The 27634-nt window shown below is 42.1% G+C and overlaps 1 protein-coding gene across 8 annotated transcripts in view; it reads right to left on the reverse strand.

The window, feature by feature from the left end:
• LOC135460380 (transportin-1-like) overlaps positions 1-27634 on the reverse strand; it is a 172581-nt gene that overhangs the window by 122092 nt on the left and 22855 nt on the right. For all 8 annotated transcript variants that reach the window (XR_010443219.1, XM_064737177.1, XM_064737179.1 and 5 more), the window contains 3 exons: positions 27476-27589; positions 24466-24541; positions 16749-16898 (listed from right to left, as the gene is read on the reverse strand). Coding sequence is in view for 7 of the 8 variants with exons in the window: in XM_064737177.1 (XP_064593247.1) it covers positions 16749-16898; positions 24466-24541; positions 27476-27580 (331 nt within the window). In the remaining variant the exon portion in view is untranslated. The remainder of the gene's footprint in view (positions 1-16748; positions 16899-24465; positions 24542-27475; positions 27590-27634) is intronic.

The following is a 27634-nucleotide window of genomic DNA, read 5'->3' on the forward strand; positions in this document are numbered from 1 at the left end:
GGCTAAAAAGTCAGTTACAACCATTAGTGATTTGAGTACAATAGAGCAATCTTTGGAGTCCTCCTTATCTGCTTTAGGAAACACTAAGAGGTTCGCTTCAACTTTCTTTTCTGAGACAGAAAAATATTGAAATGCTGATAATGAATTACTGGCTGATGCTTCAGGAATTACTCAATGTAATGTGTCTAGCACTAAGCTGCATCCAAGCTCACTTATGGCTACAAACTACCAGTGCTGCAATAATTAGAGAATGAGGAAATTGATTTTTTACTTATTGAAATTTGAAAGATAATTGGGGACAATGTAACTAAATTTCAGAGGGAATTTCAAACCTAGTGGTCTTCAATCAGATGTTACTATGACCCAGTCGCTAATAAGGCCACAGCTTTTTTATGGACAATAAGAAATGCTTCAGTGTATACCTAGCCTACTTCTGGGCAGGACAGAGTTAATTTTTTGCAGTAGCAGGAGGGGGCATGGTTAGTGCTCAGAGGTTTTTCTATACCACCTCTGGTCATTGCTAGGGGAGGGGAGAAAAAGACTTGCTTCAGAGGGGTTGAGAAAACATAGTGGGTGGAGCAGTCCAGCATTGTTTATTGTCAGGGGCTTTCTATGTAAATAGTTTCTTTTTCTTATACCTTTTATTATTAATATTGTTGCTGTTACTGTTGGTTTTCTTATCTCATTGCTATTTCAAGTAAATTGTTCTTATCTCAGCCTGTGATCTTTGTCTTTTGTGCCTCAAATTGGTGAGGGAGGGAAGCATCGTGTGGTTTTAACAGGAGTATTACATTTGAAAATAACATTCCTAAACCACTACAATACCATATACCAAATCATTACACTGGGACTAAATCACAACAAAACCATACTCTATCCGTTGCAACACTGAACATAGGCTTTCAAAAACAATCCCACACACACAGCAAACAATTGAGGTAGATGCTTGTATGGTGAGAGTATGACAGGGACATAGATGTTAAAGTAACATTTAAAAAGCCCAAGATACCTGTTTAGAAGCAGAACAAAGCATTTGTCACTTTGAAATGTATTCCGACAACGATCCTGAATCTGTCCAGGTATACATAGGACAAGGATGTGCATGTTTAAGAACTCCTTGTGCTAACAGTAAATAACACAAAGATCCAGCTTTCTAACCACTCCAATCTATAAATTTGTAACTTTATTAACATAGAAGGATGTGATGTCAACTATTTCCTACAAGAAACTGTGTTCTAGAACATATACAGCAACTTTGTGTTATATGACACTTTGTCTCCAACACCTAATGGAATGGACATTACCCTGGTCAAAAAGCTGTTGGAACATCCTGATCTACACAAACTAATAAAACAACTGAAAAGGGAAAGTTGGAAAACACTAATCACTGTCCCAAATGATGTGGAAAAAAATACATCATGTCCTAGAGCAAATAAAAAGGGATGGAGAACATAACAAGTGGGACAACTTGTTTGGATGCTGTTGGGAGGAAACAGGTAAAAGCAGAAGAATGGTGAGGAGGATGGTAGATTTGCTCAAGGGACCTTGCAGCTGGGAATACCAAGGTCTGGAGAATAACAGTGCAGGAAACTTCATGTATTATGCCTACTGCTGTTTATCCTCTGTCTGCTATGAGAAGTAGAATCTCTGTGTAGAGATAACATAGGTGTTTGGAGAGACTTGGAGACCCTCTCACAGACATGCTTGAGCTCACAGTCTTAATAGATGGAGGATCAAATCTCAGAGGTCATAAAAAGCACAGAGGAGATCACAGCATAGTGGCAAACTACGTGTGTGTAGGTCCTTGATAAATGGGTGCAAACAGCAGCCCTACCATCCGCTAGGAAGGACTGAGTCTAATGGTGCTGTGTTCCTGCTTGTGTGTCTCTACCCAGGTGTTGCTTCAGGATCCTCCATTTAGTGAGGTAATGAAATAAATTTATTTCTTGCATTTCAGCCGTTGCTTTGTGGTTGTTTTGGCCACCTGCCTGCGTCAACTCACACAGATGGTCTCCAACCACAATGGGCATTCTGGACTTAATGCTACAACTTGTTATTGCAATATTGTTATTAATTGGAATCTGGTTTTTATTAGTCAGTGTATATATGTGTCATCTTTTGCCTGAGAGACATTTAAGGAAGTCATGCAAAGCTTCCAACCACTAGTAAACTAGACAGGCCTCTGTGAAAAACACATGTTAAAAGACTAAAGAAGCCCAGGAACTTCCTCTTTCCCTTCCTGCTTGGAGTGAAGTAACACGAGTGGGCGATCCTTACCACGGGGCCAGGCCGGAAAGCCCTGCTCCGGGGCTGGACTCCCTTCCCCTGGGCCCTGGATGGAGCTGGCCTTGCTAACATCTAGCTGCTTGCTACACCCCCCCTCAGCCTGGGGCCCAGCCAAACCCGCTGGGCCCTGGGAGCAGCCCCAGGTCGGCGCTGGGATTTTACCCCCGTAGAAGTTGCCCACAACAGTCTGGCAGGGGGAAGGAGAAACCACTAGCTCCCCTCCTCCAAGAGTACTGCTGCTGCTGAGTTCTAGCCTGGCTGATTAAATCTGAGCCGCCCCTCCAGCCACAGCTCCTGCAGTCTATAGCAGCCAGCCCAACCAGACTCCGGTTGACGATCTGCAGGCTCCAGGCGACATGTTAACCCTTTAAGTGCTTCCATCCTCCCTCAAGTGAGAGAAAGGAACAAAATACAAGCATATAAAGGAACAACATGAAGACATCATGGTCAGTGAGGATGAAATTAAGTCCCAGATGGGAGGGATGAGGAGATGCCTTGATTTTGGGGCTGAAATCCTCTTGTAAGCTATGGAGAAAAATACTCTTTTCCCTATAACACATAAAACTATGGGGAGATGAAGGGTTCAAATTGATATCAAGCAAAAACCTCCATGCTAAAGTAAACAGATATTAAAGTAGCTCTGATCCCATGAAAAGTTTGAACAGAGAAAGAGAGTAGTCCTGTGTCCCCAGGAGAAGATGATCTCTGTTCCCAGGGATTAAGATGATTTTAGAAATACATAATGAGAACTTTTGCCGTTAATCCACTCATGTTTAAAACAATACCCCATAAGTCAACATAGCCCATAAACAAGCTGTGGGAAGGCTTGTGGAAAATGAGAGGGGCTTCACAATAGCAGATTTCCCCCGGGAGGCTGCTATTCGTGACCAAATTAAGAACCACGAGAGAATTGTTTTTCTTCTTGTGGAGAAGTCTCCATAACATTAACAAGAAGAACTTCTCTCCCTAAGTAAACTGAAGAAAGATTATTTTAGAGGTAGTAAACTGACTAGAAATTTTAAGTTTTGTTTCTTTACATTGACAATGGAAAAGAAAAAGTTGTAGGGAAAAGTGTTCTGAAGGGTTTGCTGTTATGAACAAAAATTCAGTTAATGTTTTTTTTTGTGAGAAAGAGTTACAGAGACGCAGCCAGCCAGATCGGTCTCTGCCAGGATTCTTAGTGCTTTGTTATTGTAATACCGGGTCGTTAAGGCTTATCTCTTCTTTTGTATTAGTAAAAAGCCTGGCTGGGTGCGGTGGACCCTTCCCCCGAGGCTGTGCTCTCTTACAACATAGGGAAGACACCTGAGAGGGTGGGGGGGGTTATGCAAAGTGACTCCAAAGTCCAGAATGCTTTGTGGGACCCCGACTCGAAATGCAACGGGAAAACCCCAAAAACAACGAGCCAAATAAGAATTGAGAGACTAAAATGATGTCTGGACATGAGGAGCCGATGGCTGAGCCTGCAGAGATGCGGAGCCCCTCTCGCCCTGAGCAGGGAGTGGTCCCAACGCCGGGACCAGACAGCCGCCGGGGCAGAGAGAACAACATCTGACGGGGGACACCACGCCCTAAAGCTCCCACGAGGACTGGATCCCCGGCTCTGCCCCGAGTGGACGGAGCTGCACATATCCTCCTCCACTGAGTCGCCCTGGGAGACGCGACGGGGACTGCAGCCCTGCCGAGACGCCCAATCCTGAGCTGATCACTTTTAATAAAGGCATTATAAAGGAGAAGAAGTCTCCTGGCCCTGTTTATTTCATTTGCTTTGATTCTTATTGCTTTTTTTTCTTTTAGTTACTATTAATAAAATTTTTATTATACCCTCTTAAAATTTTGAACTTAGTTTGTATTCTCCTAATCCTATCTCACAACAGGAATTAAGTACATTGGTAATTGACCAGCATCAAAACCTACCACACTCTTTAATGCGTTAACCAGAAAATCTTGAAATTAGGGAAATCGTAAGTTGGCAAACCAAAATCACTACAATAGGTGTGGTACCTAATCCAACAAATAAGGATACTAACCCTTCCAGAAGTATATAAATTGAAATAATAAGTGTTTCTTTTGCCAAAATTGCTAGCTAACTCTGTATTATGCTCTGTTTAATATTTCTGAATATTTCAGACTAAATTCTAACTGATTTTGATAGTAACTTAGTGTGTAAACATGTAATGTATAATTATAAAATAGCTAATACTATCAAACCACATGAGTTAAAATAGCAAACCTTAGGAGATTGATGTACCTCAACATGTTTAAGGATAATGTACACATATGCAGTGGATGCTTTTATAGCATGAAGGCAAGAGATACCTGCATTACTATTTAATGAGATAACAATTGACTGAAGTCACATGGTAGAGTGTAGCAGGATGCTCTACCTGGAATGGGGAAAACAACTTGAACAATGTCCTATTTGCAAAGTTATCAGAGATAAATGAAGAAGGGGGAGTCCTGCTGCTTTTGGTGTTGAACAATGCTGAAACCTGTGTGACTCATCAATCCCAAAGTTTAACACCCTGATAGTGAGATGAAGATGTGGTAGACCTGGTAAAATACCAGGATAAAGGAACAAATTATACTCCTGATAATTTATCTAAAGCTGCTGAGCTGACAAAGCTGGTCTGGAGACATATGACTGACAGTCAATCACTGTATACTATAAAAGTCCAGTCCCAAATTTTAATGTCAGGGTCTTTTAACATACCTCTCCTTGACATGTATCTGTGGAGATTCCTCCCTTAAATGGGGACACCTCTCAAGGTTACTCCTCGAGGCCAAGTAGAAGAGATTTGCTCATGATTATTGGTATGAGTGAGTAACATCAATCTCTACTTAACTGTTTTAACTAGCTTTACTATTGCTTCAAAATAGTACACTATACTACACTAGACATTATAACTCCTATACTGTGCAGTAAATAATTCTGATTAAGATATTTTTGTCTAATCATTATCATAATAAGTCATACATATATTTATATAAATACATCTGGTTTGTCAGCCTTAATCCTGCAGAATAAAGTTCTATAAAGGTTCATTTACACCTATATAATCCTTTAGATGTAAACTGTTAACAAAGTCTGGGGCTAAGACTGGATTCAGCTGCACCTAGGCTCCTCTCTCTGAGGAGTTTTAGAAAGCAAGACAGTCCTTTCTGCATCTCGTGACTCAACCAGAGGGCTTCTCTAATAAACTTTGTCTGAAACTGTCCTACTTTGCCACAAAACAGCAACCCTGCCCCAAGCCTGTAGACTGCATGGAGTTGCAGGACCTGGCACTTGGAGTGAATGAACTCAACAGACTTACAGGGTCCAAAGTCCATAGACTAAGGGAGTATATGTGTGTGTATATCTATCAAAAGACAGGTGAAGGGGAACTGGGAACTGTGACCTGGCATGATGTGAATAGTATGGAATTAGAGGAGGAAAATGTTCTGGATTCTGCTGGGAGAGCTCATTTTCTTCTCAGTAGCTGGTACATTCCTCTGTTTTGTATTCAGTATGAGAATAATACTGATAACACACTGATGGTTTTGGTGTTTGCTGAGCAGTGCTTACCCTGAGACAAGGGCTTTTCAGTGTCTCATGCTCTGCCAGTGAGGAGCTGCACAAAAGAAACAAGGAGGAAGCATAGCTGGGACAGTTGATCATACAATATATAATATAAAGTAATTCATGCTTAAGGGGAAAATGTATGAAATAAAAATTGTAAACGGAATCTAACATCCAACAAGCCTCTGACTGAGACAGAGTAAGGATCCATCCTGAACTAGGTGAAGTGTCTGGGAGAGGTGAAGGGTCTGTGGAGCTAAAGCTGAAGGAGAGGCCGCGTTCCAGAGACAGCTCTGCCCCCGACCTAGGAATTCCTCCCATAAAGAAGAATTAGTGCTAAGTGTCATGCAAGATGAATATGTATGAACTTATTGCGAAACTGTATGCATATGCATTTGGAAGGGGGATAAAAGGTCTGAAATCTTCAGGGATACGCATGCCCTCTTGGGGAGTCTTGTGTCCGGCGCGTGTCGTAATAAAAGCATACCGGGCTTTACAACTTTTACAAGTTGTGAGGTTTCTTCTTTTCTCCGCAAAACATTTTGGCGAGCCAAGCCAGGAGTTCTCTGTCCCCGCGGGGGCAGGGGGGATAGACGGACCTCCAAGGCGCGCCCCAGGATTTTTTCCTGGTGGGGCTCCGCTTGTCTCAACTTGCCACCTGCGAGGACAGACAACGACCCGCTGGCCTGCGGAGGAAGATGGTATGTACTATGGGGCCCCAGGGGGGAGGAAGGAGAGAAAGGGAGTAAATCACCCAGAGACGTCTGGGTTCAGGGGTTCAGCTGATAGAGCAGCTGTATTAGAGACGGGATTCAGCTGATAGAGCAGCTGTATTAGAGACGGGGTTCATCGTTCTGATAGGGCAGACTGCTAGCGGCTTTGGGGGTAAGCCGGGTGAACCCGTGTATGTGTGTATTGGGGATTCATAGTTCTGATAGAGCAGAACTGGTGAGCCCCTGTGTGTTTTGTTCGTGTGTGTGTGTGATGTCCGGACACTGTGTTGCTGTATGGTTAATGCGTGTGGTCAGTGCACTGTGTTTGTGATCGTGCAGGTAATAAGTGTATGGTGTATAAAAGAGAGTAAATCTACAGTGCCCTACAGTGCGGGGGGAGCCAGTACTCCCCGTGTTTGAAGCAGCCGAGTGAGGCCAGAGGTGCCGGCTGCAGCAGGCTGCGGGGGCAGGGAGAGAAATGCCCCGCAAAGAAGCGAGTGGAGGAATGTCAGTGATGGTATTTATCGTGTTTGAATGTAGTGATTTGTGTAGATTTGGTACATTTTAACCGTGAGTATGAGCTCAGAGAGTTCCTTTGCCTTGGATGTTTGGACTTGATCTCTAGACTGTGTGCTGTTATTTTGATTGTGTCCAGGAAAAATTGATTTGAGTAAATGCCGAATTATGGTGTGCTGTGTTGTGTTGAGAAAAGTGAGCACTTTGAGAAATATGCCCTTTCCCAGTGATTTTGTGTGGTGATTTTCTTCCGCTGCATTGTGGTAATTTGATTCTCAGACTGTATAGTGGTGTTTGTGGAGATTTTAAGATTTTGCTGCAACAAGAGTAGCATTTTACATAGGAGAACTATAGTACGGTGATTTAGGTTTAACTTCGATAAAGCGAGTTAAAGGAATTCCAAGAATTCTCCCCCTCATAGTAATTCAAGCCTTGGCTCTAGTGAATTTGAGATTAAGGGCGGGGGGGGGGAGAGTGCGTATGTCTGTGTCTGTTGGCATATCAGAGTTTCGGCTGTGACTAGCACAGCCTTTTTGCAAAGCAGCAAAACAAGTGTAAGTAGACACAGTGCTTAATTAGATTGTGCAAGAAGAGAACTAGAAAAGACTGATATTTTGTAAAACAGAGTTTATATAGAAGAGGTGAATGAGATGAATTAGTTAATGAGACTTATGAGATTTATGAGACTTCAGTTGGTACTGCAGTAAGTCTTTACTGGAAACAATCTGCTGTAGGGATTTAAAGTTCTCCGTAACAAACAGAATAGCCTGCCTTTGTGAGCAATTTCGGGGAGCCTTTGGTACATCAAGAGGCTAGCAGGCTGTGTGAGGTGACAGTGGCTGCGCCCTGGGCACAGGGACAGCTCTGGCTGCCCTGTCTCCCCAGGGAACATGGGAATGGCCTGTGGGCAAAAGCTGGATGTGCAGGTATTATTGCAGTGCGGTGTTTATGAGAAGCACTGATATTGCTGTTTTGCTGTTCCAATAAGTGTCAGGGTACACGCCCCGAGTGTAAATTAAAGGTTTCTGGTCAAGCGGATTCAGAACCTAAGGTCTTAGAGCTTGTGTGTGGGAATCACATCTGATACCTGCCACCTGGAGCTGTGTGTATAGGAGGAAAACTGAGAAACTACTGTGAAGGTCTGTAAAAAAGGTTTGAATGGAAGCGAGATAGGGCAAGGAGAAATAAATAATGAGAACTAATCAGAGCAAACAGGTTCCTAAATTAGCCCCTTTTGGGAGGGGCTCACTGGGAGGAGGTTGCCAGTAAGAGCAGCTCAGAAAATAAAAAGATTTATAGTGCTTCATTGCTGTTAGTACTGTTTTATAATAGGAAGATAAATGGGATAGTTTTTGTATGCTGAAATGTCTTTTGTTTTAAGAAATCACCCAGAATGACAAAGAGACTGTGAGATCAGACCGCTCTCTGGTCTTGGCCCCTGAAAAGGAAAACAAGGCAAAGAGAAAGCAAATCAAACATGTTGTTCAGCATGCAGCATAAGAGAGCAACGTATGAAATCAGGCAAGGATTATTACGCTGAAATGCGAAGCAATCACAGTTCGCAAAATGAGTACATATGATTTGTAAAGGCTTCCTCCCAAGGTAAGGGAGGAGGGGTAAAGGTAACCTTCCCAAAAGGGAAGAATTTTTGTCAGCACAAGGGTCATGTGTTCAGTTTTAAATAAAGCTTTAGTACCTGTGGAGAATGTTTATGTGGTAGTGTGGGGAAGGAACAACTGGCCAGTCTGAGAAGGCATACTTTTGCAAACCTTTAAAGCAACATGTGTACTATGTGTACCTAAAACCTTTTGTACAATTCGCTCAATTTGCTAAACATTCTCAAGTGAGAAAGGTTACTCTGGAGGCAAATAATATAAAGATGTTAGGCTTAATATTAACAGACACTGAAACTAAGAAAGACATTAGTAAGGAGATATTAGAATAAGTAAATAAGTGTTTTCAAGGGTATGGGCCTCTGTTGCACCAGGGAGAGTGAAAGATGCTCCCCCATCAAGCTTAATGAAAGAACACAACCAGTGAGAACTGAGTAGTACCCTGAAAAGGAAGGTAAGGAAGGAATCAGTCCAATAACTGGTAGTACTGGATTAAGGGCTGTCAATAAGATAACACAGAATTTGTACCCTGTGGTAGCAAATCCATAGACCTTACTAACCTTGTTTAACACCTGAGCTAACCTGGTTCACTGTTTTAGGCCTAAGAGATGCCTTCTTTTGCCTCCCTATCCACGAAGCCAGCCAGAACATTTTTGCATTCAAACACAAGCTCACATAGTCCATGTGCCTGGAGGCTTCAAAATTCTCCACTCCGAGTGGAGAACAGCTTGCAAAGACCCAGAGTCCCAGGAAGCTCCACAAGAGGAAAGGAGGCTGTTGCAGTACATAGATGATCTTCTAGTAGCCACTCAGACGAGGGAAGCGAGAGAAGCCTGGACGGTAAGCCTTTTGAATTTCCTAGGACTCCAAGGACGCAGAGTCTCAAAGAAAAAGGCACAGGTAGTGAAACAGAAGGTAATCTCCAGACCCCTCTATGCTCTTATTGCCAATGGGAACTGAGATCTCCAGTGGACAAGAGACACCACACGGGCCTTTCACCAGCTAGAGAGTCCCCCTCATGTCAGCTCCAGCTTTGAAACTTCCAGATGTAAGTAAAGCATTCTTTCTATTTCTCCACGCAAGGAATTGCCCTGAGAATATTGGCTCAGGACTTGGGTCCATACCGGAGGGCAGTTGCTTACTTCTCTAAGCAACTAGATGCAACAGCCAAAGGATGGCCAGGTTGCCTCAGAGCTGTAGCAGCAGTTGTGCTGAACATTCAAGAGGCACACAAGTTTACCCTGGGACAAAAATGACTGTGCTAGTGTCCCACACAGTGTCCGCAGTACTGGAAGTAAAGGGTGGCCACTGGCTTTTCACCAGAGAGGTTTCTGAAATACCAGGCCATCATGGTAGAGCAAGATGATGGAGAGATAGTGGTGGCTAATATTGTCAACCAAGCTTCTTTTCTCAGTGGAATCAAGGAGAAGCAGTACACCACGATTGCCTGGAGACCATTGAGACTACCTACTCCAGCCGCCCAGACTTAAAGGACACTCCTCCGGACGATGCAGGGACCTGGTTCACTGACAAGAAAGCAACATTGCAAAGTTCACAGTGACTACCTGCAGAGAGGTAATAGAGTCTGGACCCTTACCAACAGGTACCTCTGCACAGGATGCTGAGATAAATGCATGGACCCATGCCTTAGAAACAGCAAAAGGCATTCAGAGTTGTGCATGCACATGGAGCCATCTGGAAGGAGAGGGGACTGCTGACCTCACAGGGAAAGAAGAGACAATCCAGCTGCTGGAAGCAGTTCAGCTACCTGAAAAGGCATATTAAGGCACACCAGAGAGTGAGCTTAAAATTGGAGGGAAGAAATGAGCTGGCGGATGGAGAGGCAAAGAAAGCAGCAAAGGGTGAGGTACAGATTTTCCTCGAAGGTAAGCCATAATACAATAATACTAATCAAAAGAGACGTACAACTGCAAGGGGTGGGCTACCATTGAAAGAGAGCTAGTAATCCCTTCCCATTTTCGTGGTTACTAGTGAAGGAAGGGCACTAGAAAACACACTAGGGCCTAATTACTTAAAGCCTTTTATAGAGTGTGGCTCCTTTCTCAAAATGACCAAGGCTGCGAGTGATACAGAGTGCATTGGAATGAAGTGTTGACTTTGAAGTAGTAATTCCCACAAGCTTTCTAGAACACACACCTGATTGAAAGGACTGTTGTATCATTGTCAGGAATCTATATGCCACTATCACTCAGGTGAGCTGATAATGTGATCCTTGCCTCCAGACTAACCTCAAAATACCCCCGGGCCAAAACTTGGTCAGACTGGGAGAGGCCATGGGCCTGTACAGCAGTGGCAAATCAACTTTTCAGAACTCCCAAGGAAAGGGGGGTATCAGTATTTACTGGTATTAATAGAAACATTTTCAGGGTGGCCAGAAACATTCCCCACCAGAACTGTCAAAGCTCAAGAGGTGACCAGATCATTTTTTCAAGAAATAATACCACGCTTCAGAGTTCCAGCAACAATATCCTCAGATAAAGAATCACCTTTCATTTCCAAAATAGTGCAACAGATTAGTAGCCATATGGGCATAGATTAAGAACTTCACACCCCATACTGCCCCCAATCAAGCGGCCAGGGGGAGAGAATGAATCATTTGATTAAGCAGCAAATCATAAGACTGGGGCAAGAAGCTCTTCCACTAGCACTATTGCAAATTCAAACTAAACCTTTTGAGCTAAAGGAATGCTGAATCCTTTTGGAATGCCTTATAGAAGACCATAGAATACAAGGGGAATGTCCAGAATGTCCACTTACATGGTGGCATTAAGCAAACAGCTCAGAGTAATTGAGAAACTTGTGGCTGGAACTCGGAGCAGGGAGTTGGATAGCCTGGGGATGATGTATATGTTAAGTCTCTTACAGAGAAGACTTCGGAACCACAGTGGGAGAGACCACTGCAAGTACCTCTCACCACCTTCACTGCAATCAAAATCGAGGAGCAGAATGCCTGGATCCATCACTCTCGGGTGAAGAAGGCCCAGAAGCCCCTTCAGGAGTGACACCAGGAGACAATGAACTGAGACTAAAACTTATTCGGGCAAAATGAGTATATTGCGGTCGGGAGTAGCTCATACTTTAGTGTACAGAATTGTTTTGTATGGAATTATAACTGAAGTTTTAGAACTAGAGAGTACCTCTACCCAAAGCAATGCTGAATGGCCTTGGTCCCTGGCATTTAATCAGTATACTGGATCCATAGGAAAACCTTCTGAGATAAAGAAGGTTTATATTAAACATATCTACTGTAGTAATCCACGAGAATCAAGTATGTGAGGAGCAAGAATAGCAAGAACAGGAACTGTGAACACTCCAAGGAATCTGAAGAGAAGAAATCAAAGTAAAGTGCTTAGTCATCAATAGGATGGCTTATGAGAGACCAGATGTAATTAGTGTCTGAACCTCCCCTGGTGTATATGAACACCAGGAAGTCTGTGATAACCTAAGTGAATCAGACGGTTCGTGTAATTTCACCCCGATACAGCCTGTAGAAGTGACCTGCCTTTGAGCTCGAGTTACTGTCAGACTTTCATTTGAATTCAAAGTGGACACTGCACTTTTTACCACAGCGGGGCCTTATACACCCCATACTAGTTCAGACTCTACCCAAACTCCAAACTTAGACCGAACGTAGTAAAGAATGTGACTGAACAACAGCTATTATTCAATCCAGAATGGTCTCTCAAACGTGTGGAGTTGATAATGCAAATTAACATCTCAAAAATCCAACCAGCCTGCTCCTCCTTCCTAAAAACTTCCTTTGAGGGCTGGAAACATGGTCACAAAAACAGGCATATCTCAAGAGCAGAACAAGAAAGGAAGGAGCCAGCTCTCCTGGTGCCTAGAACCAGGAACACCAAGAAATCAGTTTCCTTAGGTCATTTTCCAAGCTGGTTGGCTGAACCCCCAGGCAATGGCTGGTAAAGGGTGCTGAACTGCAGGTGGTAAACTAACCCAAGCAAGGAAGGTGATTTTCCTTATTTATAGCTATCCCTTTTCCTACTGAAATTTGGATCAGTGATTGTCCCAGTCTGAGGCGGTTGGATTCTGCTTAAAAGAAGTAGAGAGAGAGACCCCCTCAGAGCTCAGCAGCAAGCTGTAAGATTTTGAGCATCACTTTTGTGCTGAGTGTTTCAAATAGCAGAAACCTGATCCCAGTTTCTTCTGAGGCACTGCAATGAATTTAGGCTCTTCTCTCAAGATTTCCCCTCCATTATCTTCTGCCCTGAACACAGTCCACAGCTTGATCTTAGCTAAGGGCAAGGTGGGTGACCAGGAGAGACATTCCTGCTTGCCACACATCTGAGAAATCAGGTGCTTTGGAGGGAGAGAGAGAGGTTAGATTCCCTGAGGTCTCTACATTTCAGAACAAACATCTGTCTCAAGTATGACCTAAACCTCTGTCAGATACACTTGTGAAGTGTGTCTGAATTTGTAGTATGAGCCCAGCACATCCCTCTGGCAGGGAGGGATGATCATGGACAGAAAGCAGTTCCTGTTCCCCATAACAAACATCTAACTGGCATATTAGGGACAAGATTAGGAGTTTTAAATGGAATTGATTCAGAAATACTGATGAATAAACTGGCTGCTGCAGCAGGTAGCCTAACAAAATTGAAGCAGCCTTTATAGTAATCTCTACTGGCATTAGGAACTAGCCAGTGACAGATTTCAAAAGTACTGCCAAAGTAAAGAAGTATGAAGAGGCCGGGGACCAAGACCACAAAATGATAGTAGAAGCACTTAGTATAGTTCAAGATAATGTGTCTTTAGCTTTCAGTTGTATACAAGCACAGTTATGGATACAAGCAACAGCAGCTCTGATCATATAGGAAAGGGGTGAAGGTAATTTTCCAGCTGAAATTCGGTAAATTGAGGGGGATAATGCAATTGATTTTGAAAGGAAGTTTCAATCCTGGTGGACTATGGTGAATTTCACCTATGATCCTGTTTCTAATGTGGCCACTGCCTTTGTGCTTACTATACATAATACCACTCTTTATGTTATCCATCCCATCATTGCCCTAAGATTAAACCATGAAGAAACAACACTCTATCCTTCAGAACATAGAGTGTGGGCACGAAAAGATGAATGAAAAGTGGCAGATAGTAAACTTAGAATCCTGCATTACTAGAGAACAAATGGGATTCATTTGTGAAAGCAATACTGCTAATGCCCAGGATGTGTTTGGACACTGAACAGAGTATTTGTCACTTTGAAATTCATCCAGTCACTGACCAGAAAACTGTGCTCGTATATACTGGAAAAGGGTGTATGTTTGAGAACTGCTTATGCTGCTGTACAAATTGATAGCAATGATGTTATTCTGTCTAGTAGAAACCATTCTAATCTCTGTATTTGTATTTGTAATTTTGTTAAGATTATTGGGTGTGATTTTTCGTATTTGGTACCAGTAACATCCCACCAGCTGATTACAGCCAATTGCACAATGTATCACAGACTACCACCTACCCCTATTGGGGCAAACCTTACATTGGTAATCAATTAATTAAGCACCAAGACCTATTAGAAGTCTTGAAAGGAATCCAAGAAAGTGGAAAGAAAACCTTAATTACTGTCCAACATGATACAAAGGAGATAACCAGAGTTCTACAAAGAATAAAATAAAATATAGATCCTCACTGGTGAGATGTGATCTTTGGGTGGTCACCAACTGCAAATGGAATCTTTAATAAGTTGTGCCACCCTATTGTAGTTTTACTAATATTAGTTGGGATAAGCTTAGGATTATCTATTACATTGTTAATTTGGAACTGGAGAATACTACGACGAATGGCTGTACTAACCTCTTTATCAAACATACATGGTGGAGCATTAAAAGACACTTATTGTCGTGGAAATTTTCCTTAAGTAAAAGAATTTACTTATTTCCTAGGAAAGGGGGGAATGAGACAGAGTAAGGATCCATCCTGAACTAGGTGAAGTGTCTGGGAGAGGTGAAGGGTCTGTGGAGCTAAAGCTTAAGGAGAGGCCGCGTTCCAGAGACAGCAAGGAGACAGAGAAAGAAAAACAGAAAAGACCACGAGGTCAATCTGCCCCCGACCTAGAAATTCCTCCCATAAAGAAGAATTAGTGCTAAGTGTCATGCAAGATGAATAATTATGAACTTATTGTGAAACTGTATGCATATGCATTTGGAAGGGGGATAAAAGGAGGTCTGAAATCTTCAGGGGTACGCATGCCCACATGCCCTTTTGGGGAGTCTTGCGTCCGGCGCGTGTCGTAATAAAAGCATACCGGGCTTTACAACTTTTACAAGTTGTGAGGTTTCTTCTTTTCTCCGCAAAACATGACCACGAGCAACCCGGAGACAGATTACCACATTGGAATTACAAAACTCGTGGTGGCAGCAGGAGAACAATGCCTCGTTTACTAATAAAAGAACGTGGCCAGCATGGAGATGGGCTTCCTCCTGAACCATCAGGGAACACCCAAGGGTGATCATCACTTGGTAGATATCATCAATCAAGATAACCGAAGTCACCAAGGAACATACATCTGAATACACAACTTCCCCTGACATGATCAGCGCCTGCCACTACCCAGGAAACAGCAATTGTCCAGCCCTGCACAGTGAAAGAAACCTTCATACATATGTGGGGTTACAAAAGAAATCGGGGCACCTCTGCCTCAGGCATAAAAAACTGTATAAAGCAGCCCTGCTGGAAACGGCATTCATGAACAGAGGGATATCCGATGCCATAGAGGTTGGATATAGGTTCACCCAGCACCGATCCCGGGCTCGACACTGTCTCTTTGACTGTGGTTTTGAGGACCGTATTTTGGTTGCAAAAATGAAATATTTTGCATTTATTGATTTGGCTTTCTTGTTGATCATTATAACAATCTGAACTGGCTAAGGGGATATTCCACACCATAGAACATCATGTCCAGTATATAAACTGGGGGGAGTTGGCTATGAGGGGCCAAATGCTGCTCAGGGATGTGCTGGGCATCAGTCAGTGGGTGGTGAGCAACTGTATTGCGCATCACTTGTTTCTCTTGGCTTCTGTTCTTCTTGTGACAATTATTAGTAATATTATTTCTATAATATTATTATAAATTATTATTTTGTTTCAATTATTAAATTGTTCTTATCTCAACCTGATTCTCCTCCCCACTAGGGGGACAGATGGGGGAGTGAGCAGGCATCTGTGTGGTACTTAGTTACTTAGGGGTGAAACTATGACATTATTTTATAACAGAAATCAGCTGACACAGGCTGAATGCCTTTCTGAACTTGCATCCAATCCCTGTTTTACTCTACTGTACTTAAATACACATTAATTTCAGGGGTTTTTTCTAGTTTTTGGAGTGGACAGGGAAAATTACAATTGTAATAATTGGGGGGAAATCATATTCTCAAAGAGCAGACAGAAAACCAAAATTACCTAAAAATAAGTAAAAATACCAAATATTCATGTTATGGAAGAGGTGTACTAAACCACAGGATTTAGGAAATAAAAAAAAAACAACCATACAACAAAATCACTTGTAGCTGGTGTTCCGATTACCACACATTATCTACTGTTTTCTGATAGTGATAGAAGCTATCTAAAAAACATAAATTCATTATGTTAATGTATGTAATATCTGGTGTAATGATACCCCGAAGAGGTGTGCATATGGGGAAGCAAAGAGGAAATGCACAAACAGAAGTGTTTTACGAATGCAAGTAGAGTGCTGAAATAGTTCTGAACTCAGAACCTTTACCTTACTCCTGATTTTGGTATAAAAATTGGCAGCAAGCTGAATTTTAGCAGATTCAAGTAAACTTATGTTCAGTCACATTTCAAGAGATACGAACAGAATTGCTAATTCAGTTTTAAGAAAACAGGAAAGAAAAATATATTTGTATATCCACACTGAAGATTAATATCAAAATCAAATCATGATGTAGTTGTGACAATTATCAGAAGCAAATAGTTTTAGGAGTTTAATAACTCTCACTAGCACAGCTCTCACTTATATCAGTAACATTTTCAGTGTGCAGAATACAGTAATAAGAGTAAACTTACCTACAGTAGCTCTAATTAAGGGGGAGGAATCACCAATATTGTTCAAACATTCACTTTTAATGAAGTCAGTTACTCCATTTGGAAAGTTGTGAAAATGTGCTTTTACATTATTCTTCAAGATGAGACCACTCAAGGAACGTGTTGGCTCATCTGCAAGAGAAAATAATTGTGTTTCTAACTTCCATCAGTTGTTAGGATAAAGTAGATTTGCAGAACAATGCAACAAGATCAAAGCTTACAGTGATAAATATTAATCTTTATTTCCTTATCCCTCCTTCCAAATACAACCATGAATTTATATAGCAAAGTTTTTTTAGTTTTAGAGTTCACTTGTGAGCAGATTCATGTTTAGTTCTTCAACCAAGGGCATAAGTAACTTGGTATTATTTCTGAAGCATGCTGAAAGTGAGATGTGGATGTTCTACATATAAAGGATTAGTTTATAATAAAAGAAAATTTAAATTTAAAGTTTACAACAATCCAAATCAGCCTATACAGATAATTTTAATCAGCATTTTAGCTTTTGGTCAGTTGTGCACCCCCAGCCTACCTACTGGTGGGTTGGCGTGAGAAGCAGAAAAGGCCTTGGCTCTGTGTAAGCCCTGCTCAGCAGTAACTAAAACATCCCTGTGTTATCATCGTTTCCAGTACAAATCTAAAACACAGTCCCATATCGGCCACTGTGAAAAAAATTAACTCTACCTCAGCCCAAACCACAAGAGAAGCCCTGATTTTGGCAAAAAGTAAGGATGTTTAAAGTTCATTTGCACCGAGTTACAGTTTACACACAGATCTATTATAGGCCTTCAAAACTATTAACATCCCCAAAGCAATATAAGAAAAATAAGAGATATAACTTTCAAATATAAAATATTTTAAAACCAAGTTAGTGCATCATAACACAAGGACTCTTATCATACCCATGATGACTGACTGAGGGCCATTAAAAATACCTTTGAGTGCAACCGTTGCTAGTTGAACAAAAATGGCACTTTTAAAAAGAGGGGTTATTGTTAAAATTTATTTTAATCAACTGATTATGAGTTCCAAAACCAGAATGCTGTATACAAGTATTAGAACAAGATTTAAAAATATATTTCAGTCTTCCTGTCTTGGGTTGGAAATGGGGGTGTGTATTCTATTCCTATCTGTTAGAGGTGGGGCAGTTATCTTCTCTTAATTGGGCAGTTTCTTGATCTCTTCCACAACCAATCCTCCCTCTGGAGAGATATCTTCGGTTAATGGACCATTGAGTGTCACTGCATGACTGATAAAATTACATCATCCCATTGGAAGAAACTCTGCCCAGAGGGAGGAGCCAAGCATTCCTATCTGGATGTAATCAGAGATTTGGAACACCACAGGGAGCCTTTTCCCACTGGATTCCCCAGAGAAGCAGCTTTCTTCTCTACTGGATTTCCAGAGGAAGACCAAGCCCATCTACAGCACCACTGAACCTTCAGAGAAAAACTACACCCTCCTACAGGATCACTGCTTCAACAGAACCACATTTGTCACTTCAGGAGGACTGCAGCCACCATTTAATTGGACTGCTACCAACACCCTGACCAACAGGGTGTCAGGTTGTATTCTGACTCTGTCAGTGGTTTGTTTTCTTGTTTGTACTATTGCATTTGCGGTTTTAATTTTCCTAGTAAAGAACTGTTATTCCTATTCCCATATCTTTGCCTGAAAGCCCCTTAATTTAAAAATTACAATAATTCCGAGGGAGGGAGTTTACATTTTCCATTTCAAGGAAGGCTCCTGCCTTCCTTAGCAGACACCTGTCTTTTCAAACCAAGACACTTCCTAAAGAAGCACTAATTTTCATTCTCTGTAACTATAAATATTGATTTACAAGCATCGCTCTTACATAGAATTCAGTAACTTCATAAACTAGGAATCCACCCAATGCATATATATTTAAGACTTCCATAACTTTGCCTATACTACAGGTTTTAAATACCTACCAACTTCTAAACAATGTACAAATAAAAGTTCTTGCAGGGCACTGCATTTCAAGGGCCAAAAACTTTACTAGGAGAACAGATTTACAATTTTAAATAAAAAAAGCAAAAACTAGATGAGCAGACATACCTCTGTCAACTACAGAATGTGGTTATGAGATGTGACAAGTATTATTATCACTATTATTATTACTTAGGAAGTAAAATAAAGTAATTTTATCATTTTGCTTAAAATTTTGAAGATGTCAATAACAAAGGTCAGGTGGAGAATATCCTAAAGGAGGACATTCTTACTTGAACTCTTGATCAGTCTCAGGTTCACCTGAAATGCTCTCTGAATTAAAGGTAAAATCTCTCCAATTATTATTACACTAATTTAATATGTCAAATTATTATTTCCTTGCATATTTATAATCCACTGATAGGTATGCTCATATCCAAGTAATCCAGTCCTCCATAAGCAGTTATTCAGAATTAATGTTGCGTCTGGCCAGGAAGTAAGCCAAAGGCATTTTCCTTTCATTTACACACTATTTACAGCCCTTGCAAGCCACAATGAAAGCATTATTTTTAGCAGCCACAGTTAGACACAGAATCACAGAATCATTTAGGATGGAAAGGACCTTTAAAATCATCAAGTCTAACCATTAACCCAGTACTGCCAAGTCCACCACCAAACCATGTTTTCAAGTGCCACATCCACAGAGCTTTCAAATCCCTCCAAGGATGGTGACTCCATCACTGTCTTGGGAAGCCTATGTCAGGGCTTGACAACCCTTTCATAGCAGAAATTTTCCCTAATACCCAACCTAAACCTCCCCTGGTGCAACTTGAGGCTATTTCCTCTTCTCGAGTCACATGTTAACTGAGGGAAGAGGCCAATCCCCACCTGGCTTCAACTTCCTTTTAGGTAGCTGTAGAGAGTGATAAGGTCTCTCCTGAGCATCCTTTTCCCCAGGCTGAGCCCCGTGAGTTCCCTCAGCTGCTCCTCTTCAAACTTGTGCTCCATACCCTTCCCCTGCTCCATTGTCCTTCTCTGGACATGCTCCAGAACCTCAATGTCTTTCTTGTTGTGAGGAGCCCAAAACTGAACACAGTACTCGAGGTGCAGCCTCACCAGTGCCAAGTAAAGGGGAACAATCACTGCCCTGGTCCTGCTGGCCACACTATTTCTGATACAAGCAAGGATTCAATTTACTTTCTTGACCACCTGGGCACACTGCTGGCTCAAGTTCAGCCACTGTCAATCAGCACCTCCAGGTCCTTTTCCACAGGGCCACTTTCCAGCCACTCTTCCCAAGCCTGTAGTGCTGCAGGGGGTTGTTGTGTCCCAATGGCAGGACCTGAAGTGTGGCCAGGATGAAAAATTATGGCCAAAGCCCTCTCTTGCAACAGCAGTCCAAAATAAGACCCTTTGAGCTCTCTTGGCCCACAGCAGCTGCAACCAGCAACCTCCCTGAGTGAGTCCTCTGAGACACAGTAAACTCTTAAGTTTGCTATTCTCGGAGGATTGCCAAACAACATTAAATCCTGGGCTGATGTGGATGTGACAGCCTGGTCAGAGAGCAAGAAAACGAGATAAGTTTTCTCACAGCGGACTTGTGAGACTTTTAGGGAGTTGTAGAGAAAGGATGATAACTTGTTATTATAAACAACCTGCAGGTGTTTTCCTATTCTCTGTTTTTCTGTTCTCATCAAGGATTGTTTGGGAGAAAAGTGCTTTTATTAATTAGCCAATCAAGTGGAATGTATCTGAACTGTCCATAAAAGAGAAGAGTTTTTCGCATTAAAGCTGTTGTTGTGCAAACCAGCCTGCTTGGAGTCCGTGCCTCTTTCTTACTCGATAGTGACAGGCTGATACCCCCCACTCCTCAAGGCCTGACCCTTTGCCATTGAGAAGATGCAAAGGCATCTGAAGTGAATGTTTCACTACCTTTGAGAGGAATTTTTCACAGACACCTTGTACAGACTTGTCATGGTTTGATGCTGGCGCAGTGCCAGTACCCCCATGAAAATATATTCTCCTTAACGGCTGCTGTGAGATGTGACCAGGAATAGAGCAGAGCAGGCTCAAACTTAGAAATAAAGAAAGAAACACTTTATTAACCTACAACTATAATAAAAGAAACACACACAAAATTCAGAATGAAAAAACTTCTGAAACATTCCTCCTTCCCCCCCCCCCCAGTTTCCACTCAAGCACAGTGAGACAAAATCTTAGATTCTCAGTCAAGTTACCATCCCTCAGATAACCAACTCTCAGTTCATCAAGGAGAGAGGAGTCCCTCTTGTACTATAGGCTTCTCCAGGAAACACAGTTGAAACCTCTTGTGTTTCCATGTCACACATGGCACCACCCGGAGAACATTTGCCATCATGACATCTTCCTTCCTTCCTTCCATGTACAGTGCTCTCACCACCATTCATGGACCAAAACTGCTTATAGGGTTCCCTTTAAGGTTGCTTTGCCAAGTACCAAAAAAGCAACAGTTTCTCACTTTTGGGACAAAGGTCCCTCCCATTTTCACTCCCCCTGGGGCTGAGGGTCTTGAGAACAGAGATCTTCCCTGAAGACAGAGGGCACCAGCACACCCTCCTCATCTTTCTCTGTTCTCTCCACTCCTGCACTTGGCATCACTGCAGCAGGTCACTCTCTTGGCTCAAGCCATTGCCTCCCCCTAAATGCAGTCTCTGTGTTACAAGAAATTGGTTCGGTCTATGGCTATGCAAGAAAAGTCCAGCCAAAGGCCACTCCATCATCTCCTCCCACCTAGGATTCTTCCCCATCTTCTTCTGACATCCTTCACTTGCTCAGACCTTCACGACACTTGCCCATTTCCTTCTATTTCATGTCTGTCTCTCTTCTCGTTCAAATCAAGGAGGAGTAGTGTTTAGTAAAGTTTTCACTATCCAAGAAAAGGGTTAAAATATCAGGCTCTGCCTGCCCAGAACTCCCATGGCAGCCGGGCACCTTCTCGCAGCATGCCCCCCCCCTTTCTCCTTCAGCAGTGCTGCCAGCACAAGATATCAAATTTCAAGGTGGCACAAGCACAGGCACAGGCTCTCTCCCTTTCTCTTTATCCCGGCGGGGGGGGGGGGGGGGGGGCAGGGAGCTGCTCAATGCCTCTCAGTGCTCCTACACCCTTCCATCCCGCAGGGGCCTTCACACCCCTTCTCTGTCCAAGGCTCTGGCCTACCTCACCGGGCCGCATGGCTTCCCCTCCCCCACCCAACCCGTGTCTGGGCTGTGGAGGCCTGACCTCTTTCACCAACCTGGAACCAAGAGAGAGTTCCCCGGAGAGTTCTCTGCTTTTTAACCCCCTGTGTTCTCAGAGGCATATCCATGTCTTCAGTGGCCACATCAGGTACCAATATTCAAATCTGAGCACTGATTGGTTTGACCACAACCTCCCAAAAAACTCACTTCCTTATCAACCTAGGACAAGACTCTTTATATCTGTGTCCATATGCTATAGCAAATGCGGAGGAAACGCTGTTCTCTGAGATTCTCAAGTACTTTGGATTTGTAAATTATGCCTGTAAGAAAGTTACTGTTGTGCTACAGTAAATCCTATATGAATCCTTTGTTAAATTGTTTAAGTTATAAATTAAGTTAAATGCTGTTAAGGTGCTGTCAAGTTTAAGTTAGGATAAGTACTGATAAGTTTAAGAACTGTTAAGTTTAAGTGCTGTTGGCCCTTTAGGCCATATTAGTTTTTATCCTTACCCTTTTTATCCTTTCATCTGTCCCCCACCCCACCCTGATAATTTTGGATTTATTTCAGTTCGGATTGATTGACTGGATTTTTTTTTGTTTGCTTTTCCTCTGTGTGCCGTAATCATCTAGTTAGTAGAATGAACCTTGCCAATGAAGGTTGTTGTGCTTTTGCTTTTATTTTAAACCTGTTTTTACTGATACTTTTGCCAGTGATTCTTTAACCAATATTAAAACACTCATTCAATTCATGACACAGTGGGAGCACTAAATTGGAGAGTACCATTCCTAAGGCATGACAGCTTTATTTGGTGCCCAATGTGCAGCACAAAGGCTTGAGATAACAACAGATCTGACAAGAGAAGGTTGGAAACTAATTTGATCTAACCATTTGATGTATTAGGTGTGGAGCTATTGGTCACAATGTTGTTTGGTCTGTTTATGTGGGTGTGGTGCCGAATCCTGTGTCTGTTCTCATATATGCTCCTTATGGTGCTCTTTTTCAGAGCAGGGAGAGGGATCAGGATTGCTTTGTTGCTGTACCGTAGGATATCAGTTTATGACGTGAAAACATCAAGTGCAATGAAGATCAATTGGGATGTGTATTCAGTGTTGCTCTCCTGCCCTGGCCTTGGGTGCTACCTTTGGGAGTCCATTAATAATTGTACCCATCCTCTGGGGGGAACAGGGGAGGATGATTTTCCCCAGACTTTACCCCCTTTTCCTCCTTCAGGCCTGTTACATCAATTTTGGGGAATTTTGAATTCCCTTTGGATGTTAAGTAAAGCACGTTCTTGCTGCTACATCTGCCAGGTCTCCTCAGTGCAGTCCACACCATGTTTAGAGTTAAGAAAAAGGTTTCTAGGGAGGTTATTAAAAGATCTGCCCTGAGTGTAGATAGTCATTACTGATCATTACCAAGGAATTGCCTGAATTTTCCAACTGGGAGAGGCTACACTATGCCATAAACAGTTTGTACAAACGTCCATAAAAACAAGCCAACAGTAAGAAACTACATTATTTTTAGAATTAAGGCTTCAGAATGAAGATTCTATAGACATTATATTTGGACAACTCTAGGATGTGATTATGTGGTTTCAGATAGGGTAGAGTTAATTTATTCTCAGTAGCTGTTACAGTGCTGTGCTTTGGATTTAGAATGAGAATGGTGTTGATAACATGCTGATGTTTTCATTTTTTGCTAACTCATGTTTATCCTAAGTCAAGGAATTTTTTCTTGTCTCGTGTTCTGCAAGTGAGGAGGTTCACAAAAGAAACTGGGAGGGAGCACAGCTGGGACAGGTAACCCAAACTGACCAAAGGGATATTCCACACCACAGAATGTCATGCCCAGTATATAAATTGGTGGGAGTTACCCAGAAGGGTGGCAGATCTGGGTTCGGGAAGGGGGGTCTGGCATCAGTCAGCAGATGGTGAGCAATTGCATTGTGCATCACTTGTTTCTCCCTTTTTGTTATCATTATTATTATAATTTACCATTATTACTGTATTTTACTTTATTTTCAATTATTAAACTGTTCTTATCTCAACATATAAGTTTTACTTTTGATTCTCCTCCCAGGAGTGTGGGGGAGAGATGGAGATTGAGCAAGCAGCTGCAACAGTAATCTTCTAAATATTTAATAGATTGATTACTAGGGAGATCACAATCACAACTGGATTTAGCAGCATGTTTTATAATGTGTATAGTCATGATTCATCACCATGACATGCAAAGTCATTCCACAGTTTCACTGTAGTCTGATAGAAGTATGATGCTCCCACATTTTTTTTAAGATTTCATTGGAATTTTAGAATGGTATCTCTTTCAAGACTGAAACTACAAGCACCATGTTATCAGTTCTTTTTCCACAAAGATTCCCAAGAGGATAAAAAATTCTTCTACATGACTATGGAGATCAACCCACCAGCACACTGAGTATAAAAATCAGTTTCCTTTTTCTTTCAAGCTAAATAAAATATTTTTTTTAGATTAAAAAAATAGAATAAACCAGTCAATATCCCAAGAACTTACCTTCAGACTTCAGCTTTGTAAGAACAAAAATCAGGTAGTTGTTGAAATCTGGATACTGATTGAGTTGTTCTAGTTTCTGAAGAGAAAAACTGTTAAGGAAATTAAAATCTTCACACACAGCAATTATAGCTTTCTGAATACTATGATTAAGTGAGCTATGTACTACTGCATCATTTAAAAATGCTATGACTATAAACTCACAACATACAGGCTATGAACACTTTAAAAACAATTTCTGTAATTTTCATACTGAAGCAGTAGCTCTTTAGTTATGCTGAAATCTGAGAAAAGAATCCAGGAACGCAGAAATTCCTGCCCTCCCCAAATCCCCTACATTCCTCTGCACAGTTTTAGATTTCAAAATTTGCACTTAAAAGTCAACAAAACCTAAGGAATCCACTGAGGCACAATCACATAAGACATCATTTTTTTTACTCCACAATAAATAAAAGCATTTCAGCATTAAAATACAACTATGATGATTTTTATAAGCTAGTCACTTTAATATTAGTCATATACATTTTCATGATGCTAACTAGCCAGTCTGAGCTTTCAACTGCGAGAAGCTGTTTCATTGTAAATGCCCAGATATTTGTACAAAGAAGTTCAAGTTTATCCATGGTCTCTTTAAAAAAAATGCTGTACACAAAACAATTTTCTAGAGACACCTCTCTGAAAAAGCATCTTACTAGCAATACCAACCTCTTAACTATGTTCTCTGGGGCAACTGCAAGAAGAATTATTATGTTTCTGAACAATTAGAAGGTACGTAGCTGTTTTTCTAAAATTTGTTATTACTTTTGCCTCAAATTTCTAAGTATTCTGCCACTGCTTGCCTAGAACAGCATTCTGGCATTCTCCTTGTATCTTGTTCTCACACCCTGGTATTAATTACAAGTACGCTCAACAATATTTTATGTCATAAGCATGCAGTTACCAAATATACTAGATATCATCAGTATGGCAAACAATGAAGACATTTAGCAAAAAAATTATTTTTAGAACTAGTAGGATTATTTGCTTCATAAGCATTTATTTTACTTGCTGTACAGCTAAAGCTCTAAATATTCAAAGTTGCTAAACCCTGACCATACATAATGATGTTGACATTGATGGGCCTTGCACTGATCAATAGCCTGATGCCATTATTTGAAGCAGACCTTTAAAATGCAATTTTACATGAAAGCTAAATTATAATCACTGCTGCTATAATCACTTTTGTATTTGAAATACTAAAGAGCACCTGTTTAAATCTGGGGCATTATCAGAACATATCACCGAAGGGGTATAGGGGACAGACAAAGGTGACACAGAAACTCCATCGACAGAAGGCATGAAAAGGCACTTTATATTAGAAATTCACAGTTCTTATAGAAACAATGGTGGACCTAAGACCTGATTGGCCTTTAGGAAGTTTCTCTCACCTATTGGTCAAAAAGGGACAACTCCTTCTTGTAAACATCTTTGACAAACAGAGATTGCCTGCCAGGTGCAGAGATTGAGATAGTAATTGTTTTAATTTCTTTCTCTGGTCTTTCTCACAGCTTCTCAGGAAAATCCTGGGAGAGCTGTGTCTCTCTCTGTTCAGAGAATATGTGATTACCACAAGAACACTTAGCAACTTCTGTATAGTATTTTTCATAGGACTCAATACCATCTTAGGAATCTGAAACACGGCTGCAAAAACAAGGTGAAATCGACCTTCACCTTTCAGGTAAGAACAGAAGCCTTCCAAGGTTTGACCACATCTACTAGGAAAAAGCCAAGAAGTCAAGCAAATCTGGCTTCAAGCTAAAGTCCTAACACAACATACATACGTATTCTTACCTACATAAATGTTTTGTTGCCTTTTGTGAAGACCTTCAAGCAAATGCCTTAAATAAAAAGAGATCAAGATGCTAAACTCATATTCTTCATAGGAGGATATCCTTTCAGGACTTCTAGATATTTTAAAGCACCTCTACAGTTAGCTTAAGGAACAGGAGACAGTAGATGAGAGCTTTATTTTTCAAGACTTATGCTTCTACTAGACTTAATGTGAAATTTTCCTCTTTCAGTCTTTGGTCCTTAAAACCTTGCGATTTCATCACTTCTACAGTCAAGAGAGACCTGAGGGGGAAACAAACAACTCCACACCCAAACAACAAACCAAGAATCCACAACACTAATGCAAAATGCACTGCAAAGCTGCACAAGCCACATAGGGTAGATTTCACTCTTCCTGTAAGATGTAAGAAGTGTAACGAACAGTATTTCAGGCTCAGGATTCTAGGCAGAAACATCCTCACAACACAGCAAAACACGGTCAGAGCCAGCAGGTCATGGAGAGCGTGCAGTCGGCTCCACCAGGAACGCTCCTCCCACCAGCTCTGGCTTTTGCCGTGAATCCTAACCCTGGATTAGTTTAGGAAGCCCCTGCTCACCCCTGCTTTGCTGTAGGGGCGACAGCTACCCCGCGTCCCATCATCAACTCTGCCTGGCGAGCAGAGGACCCCCCCCCCACCCCCCGCTCCGGCCTTCTCGGTGGGATATGCTGAGAATAAGGGCTAGGTGCTGGCAGCGGCCCAGCATGGAGTAATCTGGAAAGGCAGAAGATACCAAAGCAGCCACAAAGGAGCCAGGGTTTCAAAAATTAAAAAAAAAAACAAAAACAAAAACAAAAACAAAAAAAACAAAAAAAAAAAAAAAAAACACCGAACCTTGGCTCGGGGTTCGCAACAGGTGCCCGGGCTCTCGGCGAGGGAAGGCGGCCCTGCGGCCCCATAGGCCGCCTTAGCGGTTCAAATGCCGCGCCACGGCCACCCGCTCAAGCGGAGGCTCAGCCCACAGAGTTCGCTGTGGCGGCTCGCCGGAAAGGCCCGGCCGCTACCTGCCTACCACAGCACTGGTCTGTGGCCGCGCTGCCCCCTACCCAGAGTCCCCAGCCTCCCTAGCGGTCGCCCGGACGGCCGCAGCCCCGCTCTGCCTGCTCCGCCCGCCCGCCTGTGGTGTAGGCCTTGACCAAGGATACTTGTTGAACGGCTCTCTGCGTGGTGGTGTCCGGAGATTGCGATTCCTTGAGCAGCTGCAGGATCTGTAGAAGCCCCTGTTCATCAGGCTTCCACTCATACTCCATCTTGGCTTGCTGAAAAAAACATCAAACAAGAGGGCGCGATTAGCGGAGCGGCAG

This window comes from Zonotrichia leucophrys, unplaced genomic scaffold, assembly GCF_028769735.1.
Source record: "Zonotrichia leucophrys gambelii isolate GWCS_2022_RI unplaced genomic scaffold, RI_Zleu_2.0 Scaffold_36_1286893, whole genome shotgun sequence".
Classification (NCBI taxonomy): Eukaryota; Metazoa; Chordata; class Aves; order Passeriformes; family Passerellidae; genus Zonotrichia; species Zonotrichia leucophrys.